The following is a 24,632-nucleotide window of genomic DNA, read 5'->3' as shown; positions in this document are numbered from 1 at the left end:
GGGAACATCTATCTGTTCCTGTATGTGTCCTGACCAGGGATCGAACCAGCAACCTCTGTGCTTCAGGACAGTGCTCTAACCCAGTGGTCCCCAACCCCCAAGCTGCGGACCGGTACCGGTCTGTTGGCCATTTGGTACCAGTCCGCAGAGAAAGAATAACTTACATTATTTCCATTTTATTTATATTTAAGTCTAAGTTAAACATTGAACGATGTTTTATTTTTAAAAAATGACCAGATTCCCTGTTACATCCGTCTAAGACTCACTCTTGACGCATGTCTCGGTCACGTGATACATTTATCCGTCCCACCCTAAAGGCTGGTCCGTGAAAATATTTTCTGACATTAAACTGGTCCGTGGCCCAAAAAAGGTTGGAGACCACTGACCTAAACAACCAAGCTATGTGGCCAGGGCTCCTTACCCTTTTATAACGTTCATCTGCGCAACAGCACATTCTAAGCGCCCATAGTAATGTTTTTTCTGTCCACAGGTGAAAAAAATTTGATGGAACTATGGATGGAATATTTATTTCATAAAACTCACTATAACTTTGATGAAATACCAAATTTTAATTCCCTCGCATTTCTTACTTCAGTAAGAAACATATAATGTAAAGAGAAAAGTGCCAAACAACCAGGGGGTGACAAGCTGTCATTGGAAATACCTTAAATAACACTTTTATTATTTTTTTGTCAGGTATTATTTAATATTTTTTATTAATATTTTAAAACTCTTAAAATCTAGTTTTGTGTACCTCTTTTACTGTTTGTATTTAAGTATTAAATGCATGAAATAATGAACTACCTTTTAGATCAGGAGTTGGGAACCTTTTTGGCTGAGAGAGCCAGGAACGCCACATATTTTAAAATGTAATTCCATGAGAGCCATACAACCACCCGCGTACATTACACATTATCCAATAAAAATGTGGTGTTGTCCAGGAGGACAGCTGTGATTGGCTCCAGCCACCCGCAACCATGAACATGAGTGGTAGGAAATGAATGGGTTGTAATACATGAGAATGTTTTATATTTTTAACATTTTTTTTTAATTAAAGATTTGTCTGCGAGCCAGATGCAGCCATCAGAAGAGCCACATCTGGCTCGGGAGCCATAGGTTCCCGACCCCTGCTTTAGATAAAATGATCATTAGGACAGAGAACCAGTGGTTAAATTATTTGAATCCCACAACTGCCTACTCCCTAATTTGAAGGGGCTTGTCAAGCCACAACATCTCACAGGAAAAAGAATGAGAAAAAAGATGCAGAAATATTTTAAACATATATGTGTAACACCACCTCCGTCTCCTCCGCGGGCACTAATCAATTCAGCTGTAACAAGGTAAGGACCTCTATTCTTCCGGGAGATGCCCCTGTCCCTGATGCGGATCATGCCGCTGCAGCTTCATTCTACAACCCGGTCACTGCCTGGCTCCGGCCCCCCAGCAGGTAAACCCGGCACCGAGTGTGAGTCTGGCCATAGTGGTTGGTACGGCAGCTCTGCCCTTCATTGTGTGGCCGGGCAGCACTCTGGTCATCTACCCACCCTCCATCCATTTACTTTGCAGAGGTGGGGGTCGGAAGGGCTCAAGATAACCGCGTGAAGGCGCCCGGTAACACGCTGGGGGCACCTCTTCTTGTTGTCACCCCCAAAGTAAAGTACCCACCCGGAACCTGTCCACGTTCCCTGCCTGACCCAGCCCGCTCCCCGCCGTCATCACCTCCGCCATAGTTGAGCCAGCGATAGTACTGGGCGTAGGGAAAGAGCCTCCGGTAATAAATCTTAAGCAGTTCGGGAAGCTCAGCTGGGTCCAACGCCTCCATGGTGCACCGTACTTAACCCCACTGCAAGAATTGGCGGGAATCTAACGGAAACCTCAGTCAATGCGCAGGCGCCCTTTGGCGGAGGCTGGGTCTGCAGCAGGGGTCGCTGGGAATTGTAGTTCTCAGTGGGGGTTTGGCTCCGGCGTGGGAGGTGCTCCCACTGTCTCCGCCCACCCTCTTAACCCAGGATCCTCTGCTCCAGTGGTCCCCAACCTCCGTCCGTGGGCCATTTGGTACCAGTCCACAGAGAAAGAATAAATAACTTACATTATTTCCGTTTTATTTATATTTAAGTCTGAACGATGTTTTATTTTTAAAAAATGACCAGATTCCCTCTGTTACATCTGTCTAAGACTCACTCTTGACGCTTGTCTCGGTCACGTGATACATTTATCTGTCTCACCCTAAAGGCCTGTTCGTGAAAATATTTTCTGACAGTAAACCGGTCCGTGGCCCAAAAAAGGTTGGGGACCACTGCTCTGCTCAAGGTGGGCAGGGGGAGGCCGCGCCCATTTCAGGAAACTTGTCTGCGGAAAGGTGAGCTCTTCAGCATATGGACTTCAGTTATCATGATGAAGTAAAAAAAAGATGTTCACTAACTTATGACTATTATAGAAATAACATTTGAACAAGGTTAACCAGTATCTTTTTAAAAGGGTTTGGAAATTAGTTCTTAGAAGTACTAGGTGTAATATGTGGAATTGTCAACCAAATGAGAAAACCAAAGGCTATTTATTCAGAGCTTGCTACTATATAGCTAGGGGGTCAGTCACTGTTTCTTGCATTTTGGCAGAGGCTCAAAGGCAGGCAGAGGCGTGGGAAAGCTTTATGGCAGAAAAAAGGAGAAGGTTTCTAGTGTGCCCTGATTCAAGGTTGTTTGCACGGGGAAGCTGTAGTTGGCTAACGAGCAATAGGGCATCCTATGGGGTTTGGTTAGGAGCGCCTATTGGCTTTCTCCGGTTGGTCTTAAGTTGGAAGTGAGGACAAAAATTAGGGAAGCTGCCAGTTATTAATTAGGTTCTGGCCATCTTTGGCCAATTGTTCCAGAGGTTATTGTTTAAATTCCTGGACTATCACGAGAGACAGAGGTCTGATTTATAGCAGCTTGGCTTCCTGGGCTATTTATTATAGATAATGAGGTTGGTTTCTTGGGTAGGCTTCTTAAGGTTGTGGGTCATAGTTCTGTTTTTATATATAGTCTGGCAATTGTTTGTATATTCATTCTCTCAAATAGAAGACACAGGAATGCTAACACCTGAATTAGAGAAAGCTTGCAGAATCATGGAGCGCTTTACAAGTACGAAAGGAACCTGTGTGCTATTGATGTGCAGATCTGTCAGTCAGTCTTACCTAGTAAAGATGCACCTCATTGTAAATGTGGACTGGGGGTCGGTTTTAAATGTCACTTTAAAACCATTGTTTTTATGAATTTTAGTTTCACAATAATAGTAGGAGAGCAAGGAGGGAATAGGCTGTGGTAAGTTATTATTAGCCTAATCTTGAAAATGATTGTGGTCCCTCAGCTCCCGGGTGGCAGTTTGGTAAAAAAATGGTTCTGGGAAGATCATACTTACTTGAATATTCCTAGAAACCTGGTTACCTGAATAAATCTTAGTTGGATTTCACAATCCCTATGTATTCTGTTTTGGGTAGGGTGGACTTCATTGGTGGGAAGGTCTTCACTACGATAAAAGTAACAAGGTGCTCTCCCTATAGAGTGCTCTTTTACAGAAACATGTTCCCCTGGACTTTTTAATGGGTTTCTTAGCTTCCTCATTGTTGCTTTTAAGAACTTACTTCTTTGGGCTACTTGGGAATCCCTTATTTAAATTTCAGGAACACTAGGAGTGCAGCACTGTAAGGAGCTAAGACATAAGGGAAGAAAACAAAAGAAGTCTTATTTATTGAGTTCCTACTGTATGCTCTCTTTATTCAACATTAGCTCTCATCAGGAAAAAGGAAAATAAAGGTTTTCATTTATATAGCATTTGGCATCCATCAAGTACCATCTTAAGAATTTAAGAATTGCCTGACCAGGCGGTTGCATAGTGGTTAGAGCATCGGACTGGGATGCGGAGGACCCAGGTTCGAGACCCCGAGGTTGCCAGCTTGAGTGCAGGCTCATCTGGCTTAAGCAAAAAAGCTCACCAACTTGGACCCAAGGTCGCTGGCTTGAGCAAGGGGTTACTCGGCCTGCTGAAGGCCCGTGGTCAAGGCACATATGAGAAAGCAATCAATGAACAACTAAGGTGTCGCAATGAAAAACTGATGATTGATGCTTCTCATCTCTCTCCGTTCCTGTATGTCTGTCCCAATCTACTCCTCTCTCTGACTCTCTCTGTCCCTGTAAAAAAAAAAAAAGAATTTAAGAATTTATTCCTCATAAGAACCCTATGTGGTCTGTACAAATATCCCTATTTTACAGGTGGGGAAGTAGGCAGAGAACTGCAGTAATTTGTCCAAGTTCACAATTAGTAAGTGGGAGTCAGGCAGTCTGGCTCTAGGGTCTCTGAATTTAATCCCTAAGTTACATGCTCAGTTTCCTCTAGAAGGGGTTGTTGTGAGTGTTAAATGAGGTAAAAGTGCTTGGCACTTCATTGTCCGGAACTACACAACGTGAGAAAGCTATTATTCTGTGAAAGTGCTCTGGTATAGAAGCTTTAATCCCAAGTGCCACTGAGAGGCAGTATTGCCATTCAGTTGTTTTTCCTTTGCTCTTCTTCCACATACAGTAAGTTCCTGAGTTACAAATGTACAACTCATACTTAGGAATGGAGCTGCATTAGGGCTATTGGTAATCAACTGCAGTTGGACATCAGTGAAAGTGATATCATAACTCCCATGGCAAAGGACTAACCAATGAAGACCTTAAGGCAGTGGTCCCCAACCTTTTTTGGGCCATGGACCGGTTTAATGTCAGAAAATATTTTCATGGACCGGCCTTTAGGGTGGGACGGATAAATGTATCACGTGACCGAGACAAGCGTCAAGAGTGTGTCTTAGACGAATGTAACAGAGGGAATCTGGTCATTTTTTTTAAATATTTTATTTATTGATTTTTTTAGAGAGAGAGGAGTGAGAGAGAGAGAGACAGAGAGAGAAGGGGGAGGAGCAGGAAGCATTCAACTCCCATATGTGCCTTGACCAGGCAATACCAAGGTTTCGAACCGGCGACCTCAGTGTTTCAGGTCGACGCTTTATCCGACTGTGCCACCACAGGTCAGGCCTGGTCATTTTTAAAAAATAAAACATCGTTCAGACTTAAATATAAATAAAACGGAAATAATGTAAGTTATTTATTCTTTCTCTGTGGACCTGTACCAAATGGCCCATGGACCGATACCGGTCTGCGGCCCAGGTGTTGGGGACCACTGCGTTAAGGAACTAGAGCTGTAGATGATAGCATTTAGGGAAGAGAATAGAGACCTAGGAACTCCAGAACTGGAAATGTTTTCTACAAAAGAGTTAGCTGATGATTTTTGTCTCACTGAAGTACTGATACATAGAGGTTCCCCAAGATTTACCGTACAGTTACTGAAGGCCTGAGATGCTACAGGGCCATTTCTGATGAGAAGAAGAAAAGCTCCGTACAACCTCCCATGACCTCCAAGAAGTCAGTTTCTTGTCATCTAGTAGCAGAATCAAACCCTGACTCTCTAACAACATTCTCATCCTTTCCAGCAAGTCCATCCTCTTCTGCATCATCCAAGATTGTTTAAGGTTGTATTTGAAAATATTTAAGTATTTATATAAACAGAAAGATAAAAATAAATACTATGTTAAGACAGTCATCTAAGTTGTATTTATTTATTTATTTGTATTTTTCTGAAGCTAGAAACGGGGAGAGACAGTCAGACAGACTCCCGCATGCGCCCAACCGGGATCCATCCGGCACGCCCACCAGGGGGCGATGCTCTGCCCACCAGGGGGCGATGCTCTGCCCCTCCGGGGGTCGCTCTGCCGGGACCAGAGCCACTCCAGCGCCTGGGGCAGAGGCCAAGGAGCCATCCCCAGCGCCCGGGCCATCTTTACTCCAGTGGAGCCTCGGCTGCGGGAGGGGAAGAGAGAGACAGAGAGGAAGGAGAGGGGGAGGGGTGGAGAAGCAGATGTGCCGGGGTCCAGCCCCAGGGGGGATCCAGGGATCCCACAGGAGGAGACGGCGTCGGCGAAAATCGAATGAGAGAGCCGAATTCTTTTCTTTCTCTTTATTCTCCGGTTAGCATTTACTACCAGGCATCTCTCTCAAATGTTAGTATAGCTCCCTTTTTATACACACACTGAGTTACAGTTACATGGTGTTAATTATTGCTTTTGTTTTACTATGTTTACATGTTTTCAGATAACAGTTAATTTATATCTATAAATCACAAGCCAGGTAGCAAATCATTCAAAGTACAAAATAACTTGAATAGTGATAACAACATTGGTAAAAGCTTTTAAAGTATTAGTACTAATGGTTAACTAACTTTACTGCTGTTGTGAGTCAAGGGGCAGAGAGAGATTAGCAGATGAAATCATTAAGGACTAACAATGGACCACCGCTTGCTTAGGTAAATGGCTTTGAGTTTATGCAGTGTCCTACTTTTTCTCACAAGATTCTAAAAGGCTTGCCTATAAAGAAATTGACATAACATTAAGAGTAGCTTTCACCCAAAGATATACAGAGTGCACTTGCAAGATAGCCTAGTAGCAATATAAGACATTAACTGTTATTACTTCTATGGATTCCCCTACATTTCTCTCATTATCAAAAAATCTTGGAAAGCATATAAATCTCATGAGAACATCTCATTGAGAAAGCCTAGCAATTGCCTTTAGTCAAAAGACAATTCTCTTAGTAAAACATTCTTTTCTTACTGATTGCGCTCTCATCCTAGGCCACACAATGGGCCATTCTACTATACCTTACCTAAGATACTATTGTCTAGTCAAATATTACTTATTTATTATATTTAAACACTAGTTAAGTTCTGACTCTATTCTTCTCAGAGTGTACCACTATCTGCAGATCAAATAAGAAGAAAGGAATGTTTCTCTACTCTATCACATGAAAAGGCTAGGGAGGAAAAATGTTGAATTAAGTGAAGGCTGAAAGGTGCTCTGTGCACAGCCACTGTCTCCTACCCATTCACAAGTCACAATCTATTCTTTCTAACATGATTAAGAAGGAATTCTACAGACTTAACCCTTTACAAGGGATATCATAGCCAGCCTCTTATGTCTATGAGCCCAGCTCAAGGGGCTTACAGGCTTTTCTGTGGAACTCACACCCTCTGTCTTATTTCCAAAGAAATCACTACGAATCTACAGGGAAAGCACGGTACTATTATCCCTGTACCATAAATAATAGCACACACCCAGAAAAGGGGGGATATAAGGCCAGATTAATTCAAAAAGTCAAAGGGGGAAGTATCATTGTGTCTCTCCTTTGGGTGACTTCATCAACCCGCAGCCATTGGTCTTCTCTGCTATGACTTTGTCAATCAGCAGTTTTTGATCTTCTTCTGCTGTGACCTTGTCAGCCAGCAGTTGTGGGTCTTCTCCTGCTGTGACCTTGTCAGCCAGCAGTCGTTGATCGGCTCCTGACACAGATGGGCGCTTCTCCTGTGTGCCCTGGCTGGGAATCGAACCCGGGACTTCTGCACACCAGGCCGATGCTCTGCCACTGAGCCAACCGGCCAGGGCCCTAAAGTTGTATTTAATAGGTAAATGTACCTGTTACAACTTACATGTAAGTTCAACGTAAGAACAAACCTACAGTACCTATCTTGTTTGTAACCTGGGGACTGCCTGTATTCCTTCCATCTATCTGATCATTAACATGAATGGGGTTTTAAGCTACATGTATGCGAGTAGCTGGTCTTCCAAGAATTGTTAAACAGCCTGCACAAGATGGAGTCAGTGTGGACAGGTCAGTTACGTCAGGTCTGGCCATGCATGACTAAGGGAAACAGGCCGAGGATGGTACACATGCACGCCCACCTTATAGAACTGATAATGTAATCCCCACTTTTTGCAGTCATGGCTTGGTGCTACTTTTGTGTGATTTTACTATGAAACGTCTGCACAATGCGTCAATCTTCCATTGTTGCTGCCGCCCTACGGCACCTGGCTGCCTCTGCTAATAAAGTAGTACAGTATGTCCTATCTGCCCAAAGTTCCTTGAGTCTCAGCTCCTCGGCTCCTCAAATGGTGGTATATCTTTTGTTAAAGTGTTAAGACTTGCAGAAAGTGCTTTATTTTATTTATGCATATGTATATAGTAAAAGTACTAAAGTGTTTATGAGAGTGATAAGCACCAGATTGCTGATGGTAATTACTTTTAAGGATTGAGGAAAGGTATATTGCAGATGTCAGTTGAAGTACTGTTGCATTTCTTAAGCTGAGTGTTAAATACATGGTGGTGTTAATTAATATTCTCAATACTATTTTATTAGAATCAAATATTTAATAACTGAAATAAAAATTTTAAAAGTGTTATAGTCTGTAATGTCAAACTATAAGGACTATTTCTTGAAACACCTTTTACTATGTCTTATGTATAGTAAATAGTCAAAAGGCATTTATTGAATGTAAAAAATAAACATTTTTTCAATGGGGAGTAGTAATTTGAATCTACTTTTCTATGTTCTCATTTTAGTGGATACTGTAAGAAATTTTATTTTGACCAAACACTGCTTTAAAAATTTTGCTCAAGTAGATCTAGTAGGAAGACCTCTTTGTCCTGCCAACTGATGTAGGTAAAATGCAGAATGTTTAGAGGGCATCAATATTACCAAATAGCTTAGTGTCTGGGAAGGAAATTAATGAATGTATCAATAAAATTAATCTCTTGGACCTTACAACTAGTAGTCACTCAGTAAGTATTTGCAGAATGAAGCAAATACAGGACATAAAAATTATGTGAAGATGGACTAAAGTCTATACTTATCTCATTTTCTGTATTTCCCCATGTATAAGGCGCACACTTTTCTGAAAAATTTGGGGTCTAAAAACTGGGTGTGTCTTATACAATGGTTCTAGATTTATTTATTTATTTTTACAGGGACAGAGAGTGAGTCAGAGAGAGAGGGATAGACAGGGACAGACAGACAGGAATGGAGAGAGATGAGAAGCATCAATCATCAGTTTTTCGTTGTGACACCTTAGTTGTTCATTGATTGCTTTCTCATATGTGCCTTGACCGTGGGCCTTCAGCAGACTGAGTAACCCCTTGAATCTATGTAAGCACAATAAATTAAAATCAATAAAAAATTTTAAAAAAAGAAGCAAGAGGAATCAAAGTAGGCAAAACAAGATCATATTTTTAAGGAATACAATCATAGGTAGTTCTATACAGCCTTACTTATATGTGGAATCTTAAGAAACAAAACAAAAACAAAAAACGGAACTCATATATAAAGAGATCAGATTGAGGGTTGCCAGAGGTGGGGGATAGGTTGTGGGCAAAATGGGTGAAGGTGACGAAAATGTACAAATTTCCAGTTATAAAATAAGTCACAGGAATATAATGTACAAAATGGTGATAATTAACAATATTGTGTTGTATATTTGAAAGTTGCTAAGAGAGCAAATTTAAAGTTCTCATCACAAGAAAAACAACTGTAACTACTCATGGTGATAATTCTATTTCTTTTTTATTTATTTATTCATTTTAGAGAAGAGAGAGAAAGGGAGAGAGAGAGACATAGAGGAAGAGAGAGAGGAGAGAGAGACAGAGAGAGAAGGTGGGGAGGAGCTGGAAGCATCAACTCCCATATGTGCCTTGACCAGGCAAGCCCAGGGTTTTGAACCGGCGACCTCAGCATTTCCAGGTCAACGCTTTATCCACTGTACCACCACAGGTCGGGCCTCATGGTGATAATTTTGTAAAATATGTAAGTATCAAATCATGTTATGCACCTGAAACTAATATAATGTTATATATCAATTATATCTCAATTTTGTAAGAGGAAAGAAAATTATAAATAAACTAAAAGGAAATCATTTTAACAAAAGTTCTAGACTGTCAAATGAAGGAGGTTTATATTGAGGTGTCGATGTTCCTTATGTTGACCAAAGTGGAAGTTACAAGGGTATTCATTTTATAATTATTTATTAAATTTCTACATATACGTTTATGCATGTCTTCATACGTACATTGTATTTCACAGTAAAAGTAATGTTAAAAATTAAAGGAAATAAATAAATACTTCAACTAACTACAGGATTTCTTTTTAGGGTGATGAGAATGTTCTCAAATTAGACAGTGATGATGGCTACATGGCTCTGTGGATATACTAAATATCACTAAATTGTACCATTTAAATGAGTGAATTTTATAGCATGTGAATTATATTTCAATAAAACTGTTTAGCCTGACCAGGTGGTGGCACAGTGCATAGAGCGTCAGACTGGGATGCGGAGGACCCAGGTTCGAGACCCCGAGGTCGCCAGCTTCAGCATGGGCTCATCAGCTTTGAGCAAGGCTCACCAGCTTGAGCCCAAGGTCGCTGACTCAAGCAAGGGGTCACTCGGTCTGCTATAGCCCTCCGGTAAAGGCACATATGAGAAATCAATCAATGAACACCTAAGGAGCCACACGAAGAATTGATGTTTCTCATCTCTCTCCCTTCCTGTCTGTCCCTATCTGTCCCTCTCTCTGACTCTCTCTGTCTCTGCCACACACACAAACTTTAAAAAGTACTTCAACATAGCAGAACACCCTTCCTCCCTTTCCTGCCTGATGTTAATTAGATGTTAGAAATGTGTGAGCCTTTGTAAATCAATCTGTGCCCTACATTTTTAATTTTTTGTAAATGAGCCTAAGTTTTTATGGGATTTTGCTCAAAATCAGTTAGAAATTTTTATTCAAAATTCAACAAATGGAACACCATGTTGGAGCTTTTAGTAAACTGCAATTATTGAAAACAAACAGTGTAAACAGCATGGCATCTAAATTCATTCACATAATACAAGAGAGAAACAGACAAATTAACAATGCAAACCCAAAAAGTGTATAAGGTTTTATTTTGAAATTCTATAACTCAAAATCACATTTTGGACTGTATGGATTTATGGAAAGACTCTTCCATGGCACTCTTGTTTTTATATTTTATAACCATTTTTTATTATTATTAAAATGATATAATTTTTTTATTTTTAATAGGTTAATGCAACTAAATAGCAATGGTGTATATATGTATATATATACATACACAATAATATATATGTATATATTATATATACACAATAATATATATATATTTTTACAAGCCAGCCTCTCCACTTCTATTGTTAAATGTAATCATCTATAGCAAACTCTCTTATTTTCTTGGATGATCAAATATTCATTTACATGTAATTATAATTTTGACACTACCTGATTTTTCACTGAGGAAAGATGAGTGAAGGCATCAACTTCTCTGACCACCTCGGTGGGTAAGTAGTGGGCTTCGGATCCTGGGACTCTGTTACCCACCCTCTGCTCACTCCAAGCAGCCCCCCACCCCCCACCTTGCAGTCTGCTGCCACTTGAGTCCAGCAGCTTTGTGTTTGGCCCTTTGAGGCCAGGTGGAAAATCAGGCAGCCCCTACCTTCATCAGGACTTAATTCCTTGGCCTAGATTGGATCTTAGTTGAAAAGCCCTTTCAGTAGGTAGGTATGGAGAGAGGAGGGAGAAACAGAGCCACCGAGCACAGCTTGAGGACTTCAGGGGTGGCAGGCGCAGCAGCTGTGACATGTGGGTGAGGACCTGGCCCTTCGTGCTGGGCCTTGAGAAATCCAGGCGCCTTCGGCTCCTGTGGGCCTCCACCCAGGTGTGTGGTTACGGTGGGCATGCCTTGCCCCAACATCAAGTCTCCAGAGCTCCAAGAGAAGATGGCGTACCTGGATCAGTAGCCCCACCGTTCTTCTGGAGGATGAGGGGGCGGGCGGGGGAGCGCTCTGTAGCCTCTAGGGCCGAGATACGCTGCGACTTTCCCTCTGCCCCTTGCTGTGTGCCATGTTTCCTGGTTGCTGCAGAGGGATGGCTGCATCCTCCATACCGTCTGGAGCTTTCATGACATCACCTGTTCTGTTGGCTGCTGGCATTGTGCCCGTGAAGCCGACTGGTCTTGCTCAAAGCCTGGCAGTGTTGTTTTCTCAGAACACTTAGGCAGGAGCAAGAAACAGTTCTGATAGGTCATCCCCTTTGCCCCTCCCAGCCCTGAAGCCCAGCTCGGGGCCCCGCCCCCCAGGAAAGGCTTTGGTGGAGAATCTCTGTGTGAAGGATGTCTACCAATCCCTAGGTAAGCCCAGGATGGTTGCTGGCTATCAGGATGGAGAGCTGGGGGGGGAGAGGGATGAACAGTGCGGTGAGGGGATGGGGTTTCACCCGCCATCTCTGCAGTCTGAGGACTGAGGGAGGGAAAGGGACACAGCAGAAATGTATGTCAGGAGGGTAGGTTAAGCCAGAGCCCCAGCCGTTCCCATCCAGGCCGGGCCATCAGGCACCAGAAGGATTTTGCCAGCATAGTGCCCCTGGACCAGCGGTACGCCTGTCCACCGGTCCTGGCACAGCTGCCAGCCTGAATTCGAGGCTGTGTTGAAGTCAAAGCCACCTTTCGCCCCGCCTTTGCTGCTCTACGGGAGGGCAGTCCCTCTCCCCCTCCCCCAGAACTCCCACCATGACCCCCATCTAGTGTCTCCTTGTCTTTCCTAGTCTCCCAGTTTCATCACAAGTCCGGCCTTTCCTGAGGGACAGCCGCACGGTCTGGACTGCAGACCCGCTCCTTTCTGGACTGGCTGGGCTGCCAGGATCCAGGAAGAAGTGCCGAAGCCAAGAGGCAAAAATTATGTGAATTCTGACCTCCTTGGGCCCATCCCAGGGCAGTTCCCCTCCCTGAAATGGCATCGTCCTCCCTGGTCCCCATAGCCCAGCCCAGCTCCCTGCCCCCGTGTCCCGGCAGCCTGGATGGTGGCTGTGGGAGCTGCGCCCATCCCCCAGCATCTGTCCTTGCTCAGCCTTCTCAGAGCTGAGATGGCACAGGCCTCTCCTGCTCGTCCCTTTTCTCGCTAAAATTAGCTCTTCTAGACCTTCATTCACCCTCTCCTCAAAATTAAGAACGTTCCCCACTCCCAGGCCCCCGCTCTGGGAAGGCCACTCCCCTCCCCTGCCCTGCCATAGCCCTCCACAGCCTGTCCAGGTCCTGCCAGCCAGTGGCGCCTCTCCCTCTGTGCCACCTGCGCAAACTGCAGACACCTCTTCCCCTGACATCAGCAATTACAGCAGGGCCAGTAGGGTCTCAGCAGGACTATTTTAGGTACTGTCACTGAGACAGTTTTCCCTGTGTGAAAATATCCCTCCTTCCACCTGCTATGGCTGCCCCTCTGGACTACACCTCTCTTCTCTCCCTGACCCCAGAGAAAGGGGCCTGGGTTCACTGGGCACCCTGCCCCATTGCCGGGGACCAGGGGAGCAGGGCGGGCCCTGGCTCAGAGAGGTTTGCGTTCTGCACAGCTGTAGTTCCTTAACTAAAAGTGCACCGTCACTGGATGCTCAATTCTGCATTGTATTTCTTTATTGATTTGTGTACTGCTGAACCTCAAAGTCTCAGGGAAGAGAAGGCACGCTAGTGGAGGTGGGGGGAGCACAGGCCGAGAGTGAGGGCCCCCTCCCAGCACCCTCAGAAGGCAGCCTCCAGCTCCTGGATGGTCCAGGCACAGACCTGGGGTTGTCCTCCATGACCCCCACAAGCCCCATCCCTCCAGGGCAGCGGGGCTGAGAGGCCTGTAGCTAAGGAGCCCATCCCAGCGGTTTCCATGGAAGGGCAGGAGCCTCAGCCTGGGATTAGGGAGGAGCCGCCGAGCTCTAGGACTCCCAGTCGTCCTCGTCCTCCTCACCAGGAGGCTGCTGTGGTGGTGGCAGGGGTGGGATGGAGTCTGACATGCGGGAGAAGGCTCCTCCTGGCCCCTCGCTGGCCGCTGGCGCAGGTCCTCTCCCAGAGATGCCTGAGGGGTGAGGTGGAAGGTGAGAGGGGAGGTTTGGGGCCCAGTCCCTAGAGACTCTGGAAGAAAAAGGCAGAAAGTGTATGACGCCAACACCCCGAGTCCCCTGCTCTGTCCTACCTTTGCGCCTCATGACCAGCTTGTTAAAGAGATCCGACATCAAGTCCCCACCTTGGACTGTGGCTCTCACTGCAACAGGAAAGTCACGGTGAGGGAGGAGGAAGGGACCATGTATGAAACCTCCTGGTAACAACCTCAGGGTCACTCCATCTGTCCTTTTTCTTCACTACTGACACACCCCAGCCCTCCACAGCCACGCATCACCACCAGCTCGTGGAGCTTCAGTCTGCCAGTGGACACAGCACCAGGGCACTGGAAAGGAAATGGCTGACATCTGAGTAACTGTCACAGCCACCCTGTGAGACAAAGGGGCGCGAATGAGCAGCCCCTTCGTATGGATGAGGAAACCAGCACAGAGAGGTTGTAGTCTGCCTGGGTCACAGTGCAAGCTCAGAAGCAAAGCTGGGACTCCACTCAGGACTGCTGACATCCAGGGCACTGTTGCTTATGCCCAGGTGTTACATTTATGCCAGTGTCACAGCAGAAGGAACATGTAGCCCCAAGAGACTTAGAGAAGCAGGACTGAATGACTCACCCAGCTCCTCTGTTTCTAAACTACTGTATCTCCGGTCATGCCTGACCAGGCAGTGGCGCAGTGGATAGAGCATCAGACTGAGACGCAGAGGACCCAGGTTTGAAACCCCTTGGTCGCCGGCTTGAGTGCAGGCTCATCTGGTTTGAGCAAGGCTCACCAGTTTGAGCCCAAGGTCGCTGGCTGGAGCAAGAGGTTACTAGCTCTGCTGTAGCCCCTGGTCAAGGCATGTATGGGACAGCAATCAATGAACAACTAAGGTGCTGCAACAAAGAATTGATGCTTCTCATCTCTCTCTCTCCCTTCCTTTCTGTCTGTCCCTATCTGTCCCTCTCTCTGTCACAAAAACAAAAACAATATGTGTGTGTGTGTGTGTGTGTGTGTGTGTGTGTGTTTGTGTATATGTATGTATGTCCTGTCTTGACCATTTGCTCGGGCAGCTGGCAGAGTGTGAGAAGATTCTCTCTTGTCGTTTGAGCTGGATGAAGCTCTGTGCTCTCCCAGCTTAGAGAAGAAGGTCCCACTCAGCAGCCCTAGAAGCCAGCAGGAACGCCATGCCCAGGAAGCAGAGACAGGATGCTAGGGAGGCCACCAGGGTTTCCAGCACATACCCTACGGAGAGCAGGGGGCTGGCCTTTTGACACTGGGTGGCAAGGAGCACCCTGTTGGCATGGTGGTGGTTAGAAGAGGCGGGCCTTTTCTTGGAGCCCTACTGGAGGTGGTGTGGGGCCCTCACCTTGCTCCTGCTCCTTCTGTTTCTTCTTCTCTAGCTTGCGCTCCTTGACGCTGCGGAGCTTGGCCTTGCCGATGCCCCCAGCCTGGCGGATGGACTCCAGCAGAGTGGCCCGGCCCCTGGAGGGCTCCACCACTTCCTTGGGAGCTCCCTGGACTGGAGCTGGGGGCAGGGAAGGAAGGCCGCTCAGACAGGGCCAGGCTGTGGGACAGCCCTCAGCAGCCTGGCTGTGAGGAAGGCTCTTCCTGATGGATGCTGACTGGGTCCGCCTGAGCTCAGGAAGTCGTGTCCAGACACCCCGGTCCCTTTCCAATCCCCACCCTGCAGAGGGGGACTCTGGGAATTACTGCAGTGCCAAGTATCTAAATGTGACACATGATCCAACAAGTGCCACTTCTGGGTGGTGATGACTGGGAGAAATATGAAAACTGAAATTCTGCACTTTATGGGACACGTGAATTTTTTTTTTCTGTTTTCAATTATTTTAGTAGCTCCCCTTTTTCCATTGGCTGAAGGAGGACTGGGGGATCCCCAGACCTATCTGTCCAGGCTCCCTCTACCCTGGAGGATGGAGTTCTGGCGCTCTACCCAATGGAACAAGATTTAAAATCAGAACTATTCTAAAGCTCTGGAATTTACAACCACTACACAAACATACTGAAAATTCTTCAAGGATCCACAATTAGAGGCACCCTCAACCAGCCCCCTGCCTCCCACATACGCACCCCCATCCTTGTTGCTGCTCCTACCTGGAGGAGACATGCTGCTGTCATCCTCCCTGGCACCTTGCCCTGGAGGGCCCACGGTCTGTGGTGAGGGGTGGGGTGGGGGGGCGCTGACCAGCACTTCTGGAGCTGGGGGCGGTGGGGGTGGTGGCGGTGGGGGTGCTGTAGGCACCCCATCTTCTAGGACTGAAACAAGTGTGAAGAAATGTGAGCTGCCTTGGGAATAAAGTGGCCTGCCTCCCCTGCTGGCTCATGCTCACCTGGCTTAAAAGGCTCAGCCACCTCTGTGCGGAAGGTGGGCAGCTCTGGAACGGCACCAGGGGCAGAGGGGGCAATGCCGGGGCCCAGATCGGCGCTGTACATGAGGTCATCAGCGATGCCTGGCAGGTCGGGCAGGTAGGACGGCACGTCAATCTCGGGCACTTGGCCCAGGTCGGGCACATAGAAGTAGTTCTCTGGAACCTGCAGGACGAGGTGAGGCTATGTGGGATGGGTGCTGCAGGGGTCATGGGCCCTGCAGTCTGACGGCTCGGGAGGGATAAGGGGCTCAACAGACACCTCGCCTAGAGAACCCTGGCAGGACCCCACCTCCTCATCCACTGTACCCCCTGCACCCAAGCACCAGCAGTCTCTACTTGTTGCTCCAGCTGCTCTCTCTTGCTGATGGACAAAGGGGCATCAAATAGCTTCTCCTCTGTCTCTGCCCCCAGCATCACATGGGTCTTTGTTACAGCACCAGCTAGGGGGTCCAAGAAGACATACTTTTTGTACCTGTAGAGGTGGGGTGGAGGTCAGGCAATCTGTCATCTGTCCTAGGCCCACGGCCCTGACCTACTTCATTGGGGGCCGCCATCAATCTGCACTGTGGATTCCCAGGCCTTACAGAGCAACTCAGGCTGCAGACTTCTGCTGCACCCGAGTCTGCTGCACCCTGGCCCCCCCCCCCCACTGAGCATTCCAGGCCTCCCACTATCCCGCTCTGGCCATACAGGTTCTCAGTGGTGTTGAAGAGCAGCAGGGAGCTGACAGAGCTGATGTTGCTGGGAAGGCCCCCGAGCCCCTCCTCGGCCTCATCCTCAGGTTCCACCTTGGTGTTCACACACACAGGGAAGTATTTCAGCTTCTCCTGGGGGGGTGGGGGACAGAAGGATGGTGGGTTTCAGGGCCAGACCAGTGACCCCCCACCCCATGCCGTCCAAATCCTCTTGGGGACAGAACTCTATGGTGGGCCCTCAGATGCTCCCTCACATCCAGGACTGCCACTGGTCAGCCCTGCAAGCGTGTGAACTGTGTGTGCCCATCAGACCTGCAGGGCCTGTTCATCCAGGGGGCGGTGCTTGCTCTGGACCCTGTGGCGGGGGCGTCTCTGCAGGCCAAAGTCCTGGGCCCCTGTGAAGATGGAACTGTACTCCTGCAGGCACTCTGGAGCTGGGTACTTGGCACTGGAGAACACCTGTGGACACAGGGAGAGTCGCACATCACTTTTTCAGGGGTCCCAAGAAGTTTCGAACAGCCTAGGGTTGGGGTGGGGGGACTCTGAGAAGGAGAGCTTGAGGTGTGGCTGGACAGTGAAAGTGAGGCCCTGGGCAACCTCAAAGGCACAGGGACTGGGTAGAGAACAGATATCTGCGACTGCCCACCAGCCACAGGGACACGTGGGCTACCTTGATGGCCTTCTTGCTGCCCTTGATCTTCTCAATCTTGGCCTCAGCTAAGGAGACCCTCTCCCCAATGGCCTGCAGCTGGCGCCGGCTCAGCTCCACCCTCTGGGAGATCCTGCCATGGAAAAAATGACAGGAGCTGGGGGCTGCTCCTCAAGCCCCTGCAGCCTCCTGCATTCCTCCTGCTTCTAACACCAAACCTGCAAAAAACCAGGGGCTTGAGCAAGGGTTCTTAAAAAGACAGTGTTTGCCCTGGCTGCTTGCCTCAGTGGACAGACCGTCAGCCCAGCATGCTGACATCCGGGATTCTATCCCTGGTCAGGGCACATATGAGAAAAGACCATCTGCTTCTCTTCCCCTCCATCTACCCCTTTCTCTCTCTTCCCCCTCATACCACTGGCTCAGTTGATTCAAACATCAGCCCCAGACAAGGGTTGCTGGGTAGATCCTGGTTGCAGTACGTGTAGGAGTCTGTCTACCTCCCTCTTCTCACTTAAAAAAAAAAAAGACAATGTTACCTGTGGGAAACAGGCTGCAAGTTGACAGGGTCCTTTTAGTTTAGATTTTTGGGGAACAGAGGTGTGGGGGACTTGCAGTAAGCTGACAGGGTCCTTGCTGTCTATTCCTCTACCTCACTTGCTTGATTACGTTGCTAGAGGCTGTGGGAGACTGTAAACTGACAAAGATCCTTGCAATTTAAGGGTTAAGTCAAAGGCTAAGCTCTTCCCCACAGCCTCCCGAATGTTTAGTTGTTGGTAAAGGCAATTTACATGCTCTTCCCCACACCTCCATGTTAACTACCATGCTCATGGTTTTTTTTTTGTGGTTTTTTTTCGTATTTTTCTGAAGCTGGAAACGGGGAGAGACAGTCAGACAGACTCCCGCATGCGCCTGACCGGGATCCACCCGGCACGCCCACCTGGGGGCCACGCTCTGCCCACTAGGGGGTGATGCTCTGCCCCTCCTGGCATCGCACTGTTGCGACCAGAGCCGCTCTAGCGCCTGGGGCAAAGGCCAAGGAGCCATCCCCATTGCCCGGGCCATCTTTGCTCCAATGGAGCCTTGGCTGCGGGAGGGGAAGAGAGAGACAGAGAGGAAGGAGAGAGGGAGGGGTGGAGAAGCAGATGGATGCTTCTCTTGTGTGCCCTGGCCGGGAATCGAACCCGGGACTTCTGCACGCCAGGCCGACGCTCTACCACTGAGCCAACCGGCCAGGGCCGCTGATGGTTTTTTACTTGTCCCATCCTCCATGTACCTGGAAGAGACTGGAAGCAGTTTCTTTACCCTTTATTTGTGAAGTTAAGATGTTATGCATGGTGGGGGGTTTTCTGCACTTGGGAGAATTCTTGGTTTGCCTCAGAAATGTGACTTTGTAGCAGAGATCTCTTTGTTTTGCAAATGGCTTTGCTCTCTGCACTATAATTAAAGTGTTTTGGGGGTGCAGGCTTGTTCTTGTAGGTCATCACTTTACAGGAGCCCTCTCAATCCCATCCGTTTTAGCCAGGGTCCAGCCCCGGGGGGAATCCAGGGGTCCCACAGGAAGAGACGGCGTAGGTGCGAATCGAGTGAGAGAGCCGAATTCTTTTCTTTCTCTTTATTCTCTCGTTAGCATTTACTGCCAGGCATCTCTGCCAAATGCTAGTATAGCTTCTTTTTTATACACACACACTAAGTTACAATTACATGGTATTAATCATTGCTTCTGTTTCACTATGTTTACATGTTTCCAGATAACAGTTAATTTATATCTATAAACTACAAATCAGGTGGCAAATCATTCAAAGTACAACTATAAAATAACTTGAATAGCGATAACAACATCGGTAAAAGCTTTTAAAGGATTAGTACTAACTAATAACTCAACTTTACTGTTGTTGTGAGTCAAGGGGCAGAGAGAGATTAGCAGACAAAATCATTAAGGACTAGCAAAGGACCACCGCTTGCTCAGGCAAATGGCCTTGAGTTTATGCAGTGTCCTAATTTTTCTCACAAGATTTCAAAAGGCTTGCCCATTAAGAAATTGACATAATATTAAGAGTAACTTTTACTTAAAGATATATAGAGTGCACTTGCAAGATAGCTTAGTAGCAACATAATTTCAGAAGACATTAATTGCTATTGCTTCTATGGATCCCCCCACATTCCTCTCATTATCTGAAGGAAAAATCTTGGAAAGTACATAAACCTCATGAGAGTGTCTCTCTGAGAAAGCCCAGCAACTGCCTTCAGTCATAAAATAAATTTCTTAGCAAAATATTCTTTTCTTGCCGACTGTGTTCCCATCCCAGACCACGCAACGGGCCATTCCATTACTCCTTACCTAAGATTCTAATGTCTAGTCAAATTTTATTTATTTACTATATTCACACACTAGTTAAGTTCTAACTATATTCTTCTCAGAGTGTTCCACCATCTGCAGGTCAGGTAAGCAAGAAGAAAGGAAAGTTTCTCTACTCTATCACATGAAAAGGCTAGGGAGGAAAAATGATAAATTAAGTGAAGGCTGAAAGGTGCTCTGTGCACAGCCACTGCCTCCTACCCATTCACAAGTCACAATCTATTCTTTCTAACATGATTAATAAGAAGAAATTCTCCTACAAACTTAACCCTTTACGAGGGATATCATAGCCAGCCTCTTATGTTTATGAGCCCAGTTCAAGGGGCTTACAGGCTTTTCTGTGGAACTCACACCCTCTGTCTCATTTCCAAAGAAATTACTACAAATCTACAGGGAAAGCACGGTACTATTATCCCTGTGCCATAAATAATAGCACACACTCAGAAAAGGGGGGGATAAAAGGCCAGATTAATTCAAAAAGTCAAAGGGGGAAGTATCATTGTGTCTCTCCTTTGGGTGACTTCATCAACCCGCAGCCATTGGTCTTCTCTGCTGTGACTTTGTCAATTAGCAGTTTTTGATCTTCTTCTGCTGTGACCTTGTCAGCCAGCAGTTGTGGGTCTTCTCCTGCTGTGACCTTGTCAATCAGCAGTTGTGGATCTTCTCTGCTGTGACCTTGTCAGCCAGCAGTCGTTGATCGGCTCCCGACAGGGCTGAGCCAATGGGCAAGTAGGACATCCAATGAAATGCTGGACTTGAACTTGAATCTAGGAGCTCTGACCCTACTGGTATGATTTTGCCACCACAAGAGCAAACCCTACGTGGGAATGGGGCCAATGCACAGGCAGGGAGCTGGGATAGAGTGAAAGCAGAGCCAGGTCCTGACCACATACATCATCTACACCAGGGGTAGTCAATCTTTTTATACCTACCGCCCACTTTTGTATCTCCGTTAGTGGCAAAATTTTCTAACCGCCCACCGGTTCCACAGTAATGGTGATTTATAAAGTAGGGAAGTAACTTTACTTTATAAAATTTATAAAGCAGAGTTACAGCAAATTAAAGCATATGATAATAATTACTTACCAAGTACTTCATGTTGGATTTTCGCTAAGTTTGGCAGAATAAATCTTTTTCTTTTTTGGGGGGGATTTTTCTGAAGTTGGAAACGGGGAAGCAGTCAGACAGACTCCCACATGTGCCCGACCGGGATCCACCCGGCATGCCCACCAGGGGGTGATGCTCTGCCCATCTGGGGCATTGCTCTGTTGTAACCAGAGCCATTCTAGTGCCTGAGGCAGAGGCCATAGAGCCATCCCCAGCGCCCAGGCCAACTTTGCTCCAATGGAGCCTTGGCTGCGGGAGGGGAAGAGAGACAGAGAGGAAGGAGAGGGGGAGGGGTGAAGAAGCAGATGGGTGCTTCTCCTGTGTGCCCTGGCCAGGAATCGAACCCGGGACTCCTGCACGCCAGGCTGACGCTCTACCACTGAGCCATCCGGCCAGGGCCAGAATAAATCTTTATAAAACAACTTACTATAGTTAAATCTATCTTTTTATTTATACTTTGGTTGCTCCGCTACCACCCACCATGAAAGCTGGAATGCCCACTCGTGGGCGGTAGGGACCAGGCTCACTATCACTGATTTACACCCTTCAGGGGAAGCCTACTTTACTGATTTGGTTACTTTGTGCTTGAACTGGTTGGGGGAGTTCAGATTGATAAATGTGTCATCTATTCTTACTTAACTCTCTCTTCTCCAGATCCTGAGAGGCCCATGCAATTTGTGCTAAACAATTAAGAAACAACCAAGACCTACCGCTCTTCCATTCCAGACTGCAAGATCCCTGAGGACAGGAAACACGCCGTACACATCTTCAGTGCATCCCTGGGTCCAGCAAGTTCACATATGATGGGAGGTCAATGGGGTGACCTGGAACCTGGTTATGAGGGCCCCTGAGAGGCATCCTCACCTCCCTCAAATAGTTGGAAGGCCCACACCCACACTCAACCAACTCACCATCCCTGCCCAGGAGATGGCCTTTCTGCCCTCTCCTCACCCCATGGAACTGTTTACAGGTGCCAAATACTGTACCAGGAAAGAAAATTAAAGTATGCTAAAACCCAAGGCTCTCCTGAGAGAAAGGCAAGCATGCAGTCACAGTCCTGGTGAGGAAACACATATTCCTGGTGGATTATTTTTGTCATCCGTGTCAATCACTGGGCATGGGGTGGCCATAATCTGGACTGACAGCTCTTAAAGGCCTGTGTCCTCTTGCTTATGTGCTCCTTGGGCATATTTAGCACAAATACGCACAAAAGCAGCACCTCACACTTTCTATAACTCCTGATAGCAGGTTAACGAAGGACCATTGTAGGCAGCAAATGTGCAGAGAAGTTACAAGAGTGAGCATTTACTGCACACTTACTATATTCCAGGTACCGTAACTCCACTGCAAGTTTTAATTCCTTTAACATTTACAATAATCCTATGAGGAAGGCACCATTATCATCACCACACTATAGACGAGAACAACTGAGGCTTAGAGAAGTAACTTTCCCAAAGACACAGAGCCAGCAAATGGGGAGGCCAGCTGGAGCCAGGCAGTCTGCCCCAGAGTCAACGCCCTGAAGCACTGGGCACTGCCCCCTGGTTATATTTATACTCAGGCTCTGGGCAGGCAGGAACGTCAGTGGGAAGGTAACAGGCAGAAGAGTCCAGAGGACCTGGTGTTTATACCAAGTCCAACTGAAGACGATGACCCTGTTTTCTGCTCCCACTAGGGAAGGCTTCAGGAAAAGGTGGACTCCCAACTGATGGAGGAAAGAGGCGTTGCCTGGTGATACAGAGGGGGCTTCCTGGACTGGGCATGGGGTGGGTGGGGGATGACATGGACCATGAGATGACCCGAGTCAGGCAGTGAAATACTTTACACTGAGCGGGATAAAGGGTCCCTACGTGAGGCATGATGGGGGCAACTAGGAAGAAGATCCAAGCCCATCTCAGGTAGCCTATGGCCAGAGAAAGACAGGACAAAACCTGGGGCCTTGTAAGAAAACAGCAGCCACCATTTGCTCATGTTAAATCAACATGGAGTGAAGCTCATGACAGCCCAGGATTGCGCTGGATTAGCACTGGAGATAACAAAAAGCTGCCACTCACTGACTCCCAGTCGTCACTGACCGTGAGGCCCCACCTCCTCGCTCTCCTGCCAACCTGGCCACACTGGCGTCCCTCAGGTCCTTCCCGCCTCAGGGCTGTCCTGCAGTTCATGTACTTCTCTCTGGAACATTCTTCTTCCCAACATCCCCATCAATAACTCCCGCTCACCCTTCAGATTTTACCACGCATCTTTTCCCATGCATAAGCCTCCTCTGACCCCCCCAGACCAAGTCAGGCCTGTTAACAACCATAACCCTCGTAGCATCCCCCCTTCCCTTCACAAAGACAGTAGAACTCCAGAGTCTGGAGCCACAAGACCTGGCTGTGACCCAGGGCTCTGCCACTCGGGCAAGTCTCTTAGCCATTCTGTGCCTGTTTCCTCATCTATAAACTAGATAACAATGGTAGCTCCTCATAAAGTTGTGAGAGTTAAATGAACTCATGTACTTCAGAGGAATGGTGGCCCATGGTTAATGCTTTATAAATATTAGTGACTACGAAAGTATTTTAAAATAGGTCTTAACACAATTTAATTTAAAAACTAACATGCAGTTGACTAATTACAGTCTACCTCTCCAGACAGAGTATACCCTCTAGTTGAACAGGGACACTGCCTTGTCACCGCTGTTACTAAGGACAGTAGTGGTGCCTTGCACACAAGAAGTGTTGGATACGTATTTGCTAACTGCAGGAATAAGTGGGGAATAGGCCCCAGGGGAAGGAAGAGTACAAGTTAGGAGAGCAGTTTCACCACCAGGGGTGTGGGGGCCACATGGAACCCAAGAGACTAAGTGGCACTTAAGCTCTTTCAAGAAGTATACTTAAGAGAAAAAGCTTCTAAGTTGGGCCCCTTGGGCACAGGGAAGCCAGCTGGTTCCCCCATGACCAGGAATCACTGAAAAGGGCTGCTCCTAGAAGGTGCGTTCCCGGGAACAGAAAGATGACTGCCAGGGTGGGAGAAGCCCCTGATCAGGTGGGGACGAGTGGCAGCACTCACCTGCTAAAGATATCTCCAGAGACCTTCTGCAGGTACTGCAGGGCATCTGCTGCCTGATGGATGGCCTCCTCTCGCCGTAGGTCTGGCTGGATAAGGGGCACTGTGTAGGTCTGACCTGCCAACGAGTGCTGGGTCCTCATGGGAGTCATGGTGCCTGTGGGTGGGAACCAGAGCCTCAGGGCCGCCCCACACTTGGCCACCCCCCAGCTACCACAGAGCAAGGCGCTGAGAGAAGAGAACATAGCCCCGAACCCTGACCGTCTGCCACAGGCTCAGCCTGTGGGGAGCTGGGACAGAACTTCTGGTGGCAAGCCAGGAGCCCACAGGAGCTGGTCTTCTGTTGCTTATTGAGTGAGTGAAAGAGGGAAATGGTAGGGACAACAGAGGTTGACGAAGAGGGCTCAGAGAAGGTGTAACACTGACTGACCCCATCAGGTGCTTGGAACCCTGCTGAACACCCTCATTATACAGTATCTCATCCCAACCTTCTAAGCCTGGATGAACAAGAAAGAAACCCTTGCTGTAGCGTGAAAAACAGCCTGGAAGCAGGAGGAATTCGGGGGGAAAAATCGCCTC

The 24,632-nt window shown here is 47.3% G+C and overlaps 2 protein-coding genes and 1 long non-coding RNA gene across 5 annotated transcripts in view; 1 reads left to right on the top strand and 2 right to left on the bottom strand.

The window, feature by feature from the left end:
• Window positions 1–1,857, bottom strand: part of PRIM1 (DNA primase subunit 1) — a 28,906-nt gene extending 27,049 nt beyond the window's left edge. For all 3 annotated transcript variants that reach the window (XM_066258354.1, XM_066258356.1, XM_066258355.1), the window contains exon 1: window positions 1,720–1,857. In XM_066258354.1, coding sequence (XP_066114451.1) covers window positions 1,720–1,822 — 103 coding nt within the window. In that variant the 5' untranslated portion in view covers window positions 1,823–1,857. The remainder of the gene's footprint in view (window positions 1–1,719) is intronic.
• LOC136324884 (uncharacterized) overlaps window positions 1–12,672 on the top strand; it is a 44,353-nt gene extending 31,681 nt beyond the window's left edge. Inside the window, exons 3-4 of the long non-coding RNA XR_010729159.1 lie at window positions 12,007–12,090; window positions 12,504–12,672. This is a non-coding gene — a long non-coding RNA (uncharacterized lncRNA). The remainder of the gene's footprint in view (window positions 1–12,006; window positions 12,091–12,503) is intronic.
• Window positions 12,673–13,339: 667 nt separating this feature from the next.
• On the bottom strand, window positions 13,340–24,425 carry LOC136324882 (WASH complex subunit 1-like). The gene is made up of 10 exons (XM_066258353.1): window positions 24,057–24,425; window positions 17,564–17,675; window positions 17,206–17,352; window positions 16,889–17,025; window positions 16,535–16,670; window positions 16,160–16,361; window positions 15,924–16,085; window positions 15,178–15,336; window positions 13,910–13,978; window positions 13,340–13,792 (listed from the first exon to the last, which is right to left on the bottom strand). The coding sequence occupies exons 1-10, from the start codon at window positions 24,296–24,298 to the stop codon at window positions 13,653–13,655; spliced, it is 1,506 nt and encodes a 501-aa protein (XP_066114450.1). The 5' UTR covers window positions 24,299–24,425; the 3' UTR covers window positions 13,340–13,652.
• Window positions 24,426–24,632: the final 207 nt, after the last annotated feature.

Source organism: Saccopteryx bilineata, chromosome 2, assembly GCF_036850765.1.
Source record: "Saccopteryx bilineata isolate mSacBil1 chromosome 2, mSacBil1_pri_phased_curated, whole genome shotgun sequence".
NCBI classification, from domain to species: domain Eukaryota; kingdom Metazoa; phylum Chordata; class Mammalia; order Chiroptera; family Emballonuridae; genus Saccopteryx; species Saccopteryx bilineata.
This window is presented reverse-complemented; position numbering and strand designations above follow the sequence as displayed.

What these genes read in the sequence shown, in the direction of transcription:
- LOC136324882 (XM_066258353.1), bottom strand. Translation starts at nt 24,298, where the DNA reads ATGTTCTCTTCTCTCAGCGCCTTGCTCTGTGGTAGCTGGGGGGTGGCC. An exon ending in GAGAGCAGCTGGAGCAACAA is followed by an intron (nt 16,362 to 16,534) that starts GTAGAGACTGCT and finishes CTCGTCCTGCAG; the next exon opens with GTTCCAGAGAACTACTTCTA. An exon ending in GGCTGAGCCTTTTAAGCCAG is followed by an intron (nt 16,086 to 16,159) that starts GTGAGCATGAGC and finishes CACTTGTTTCAG; the next exon opens with TCCTAGAAGATGGGGTGCCT.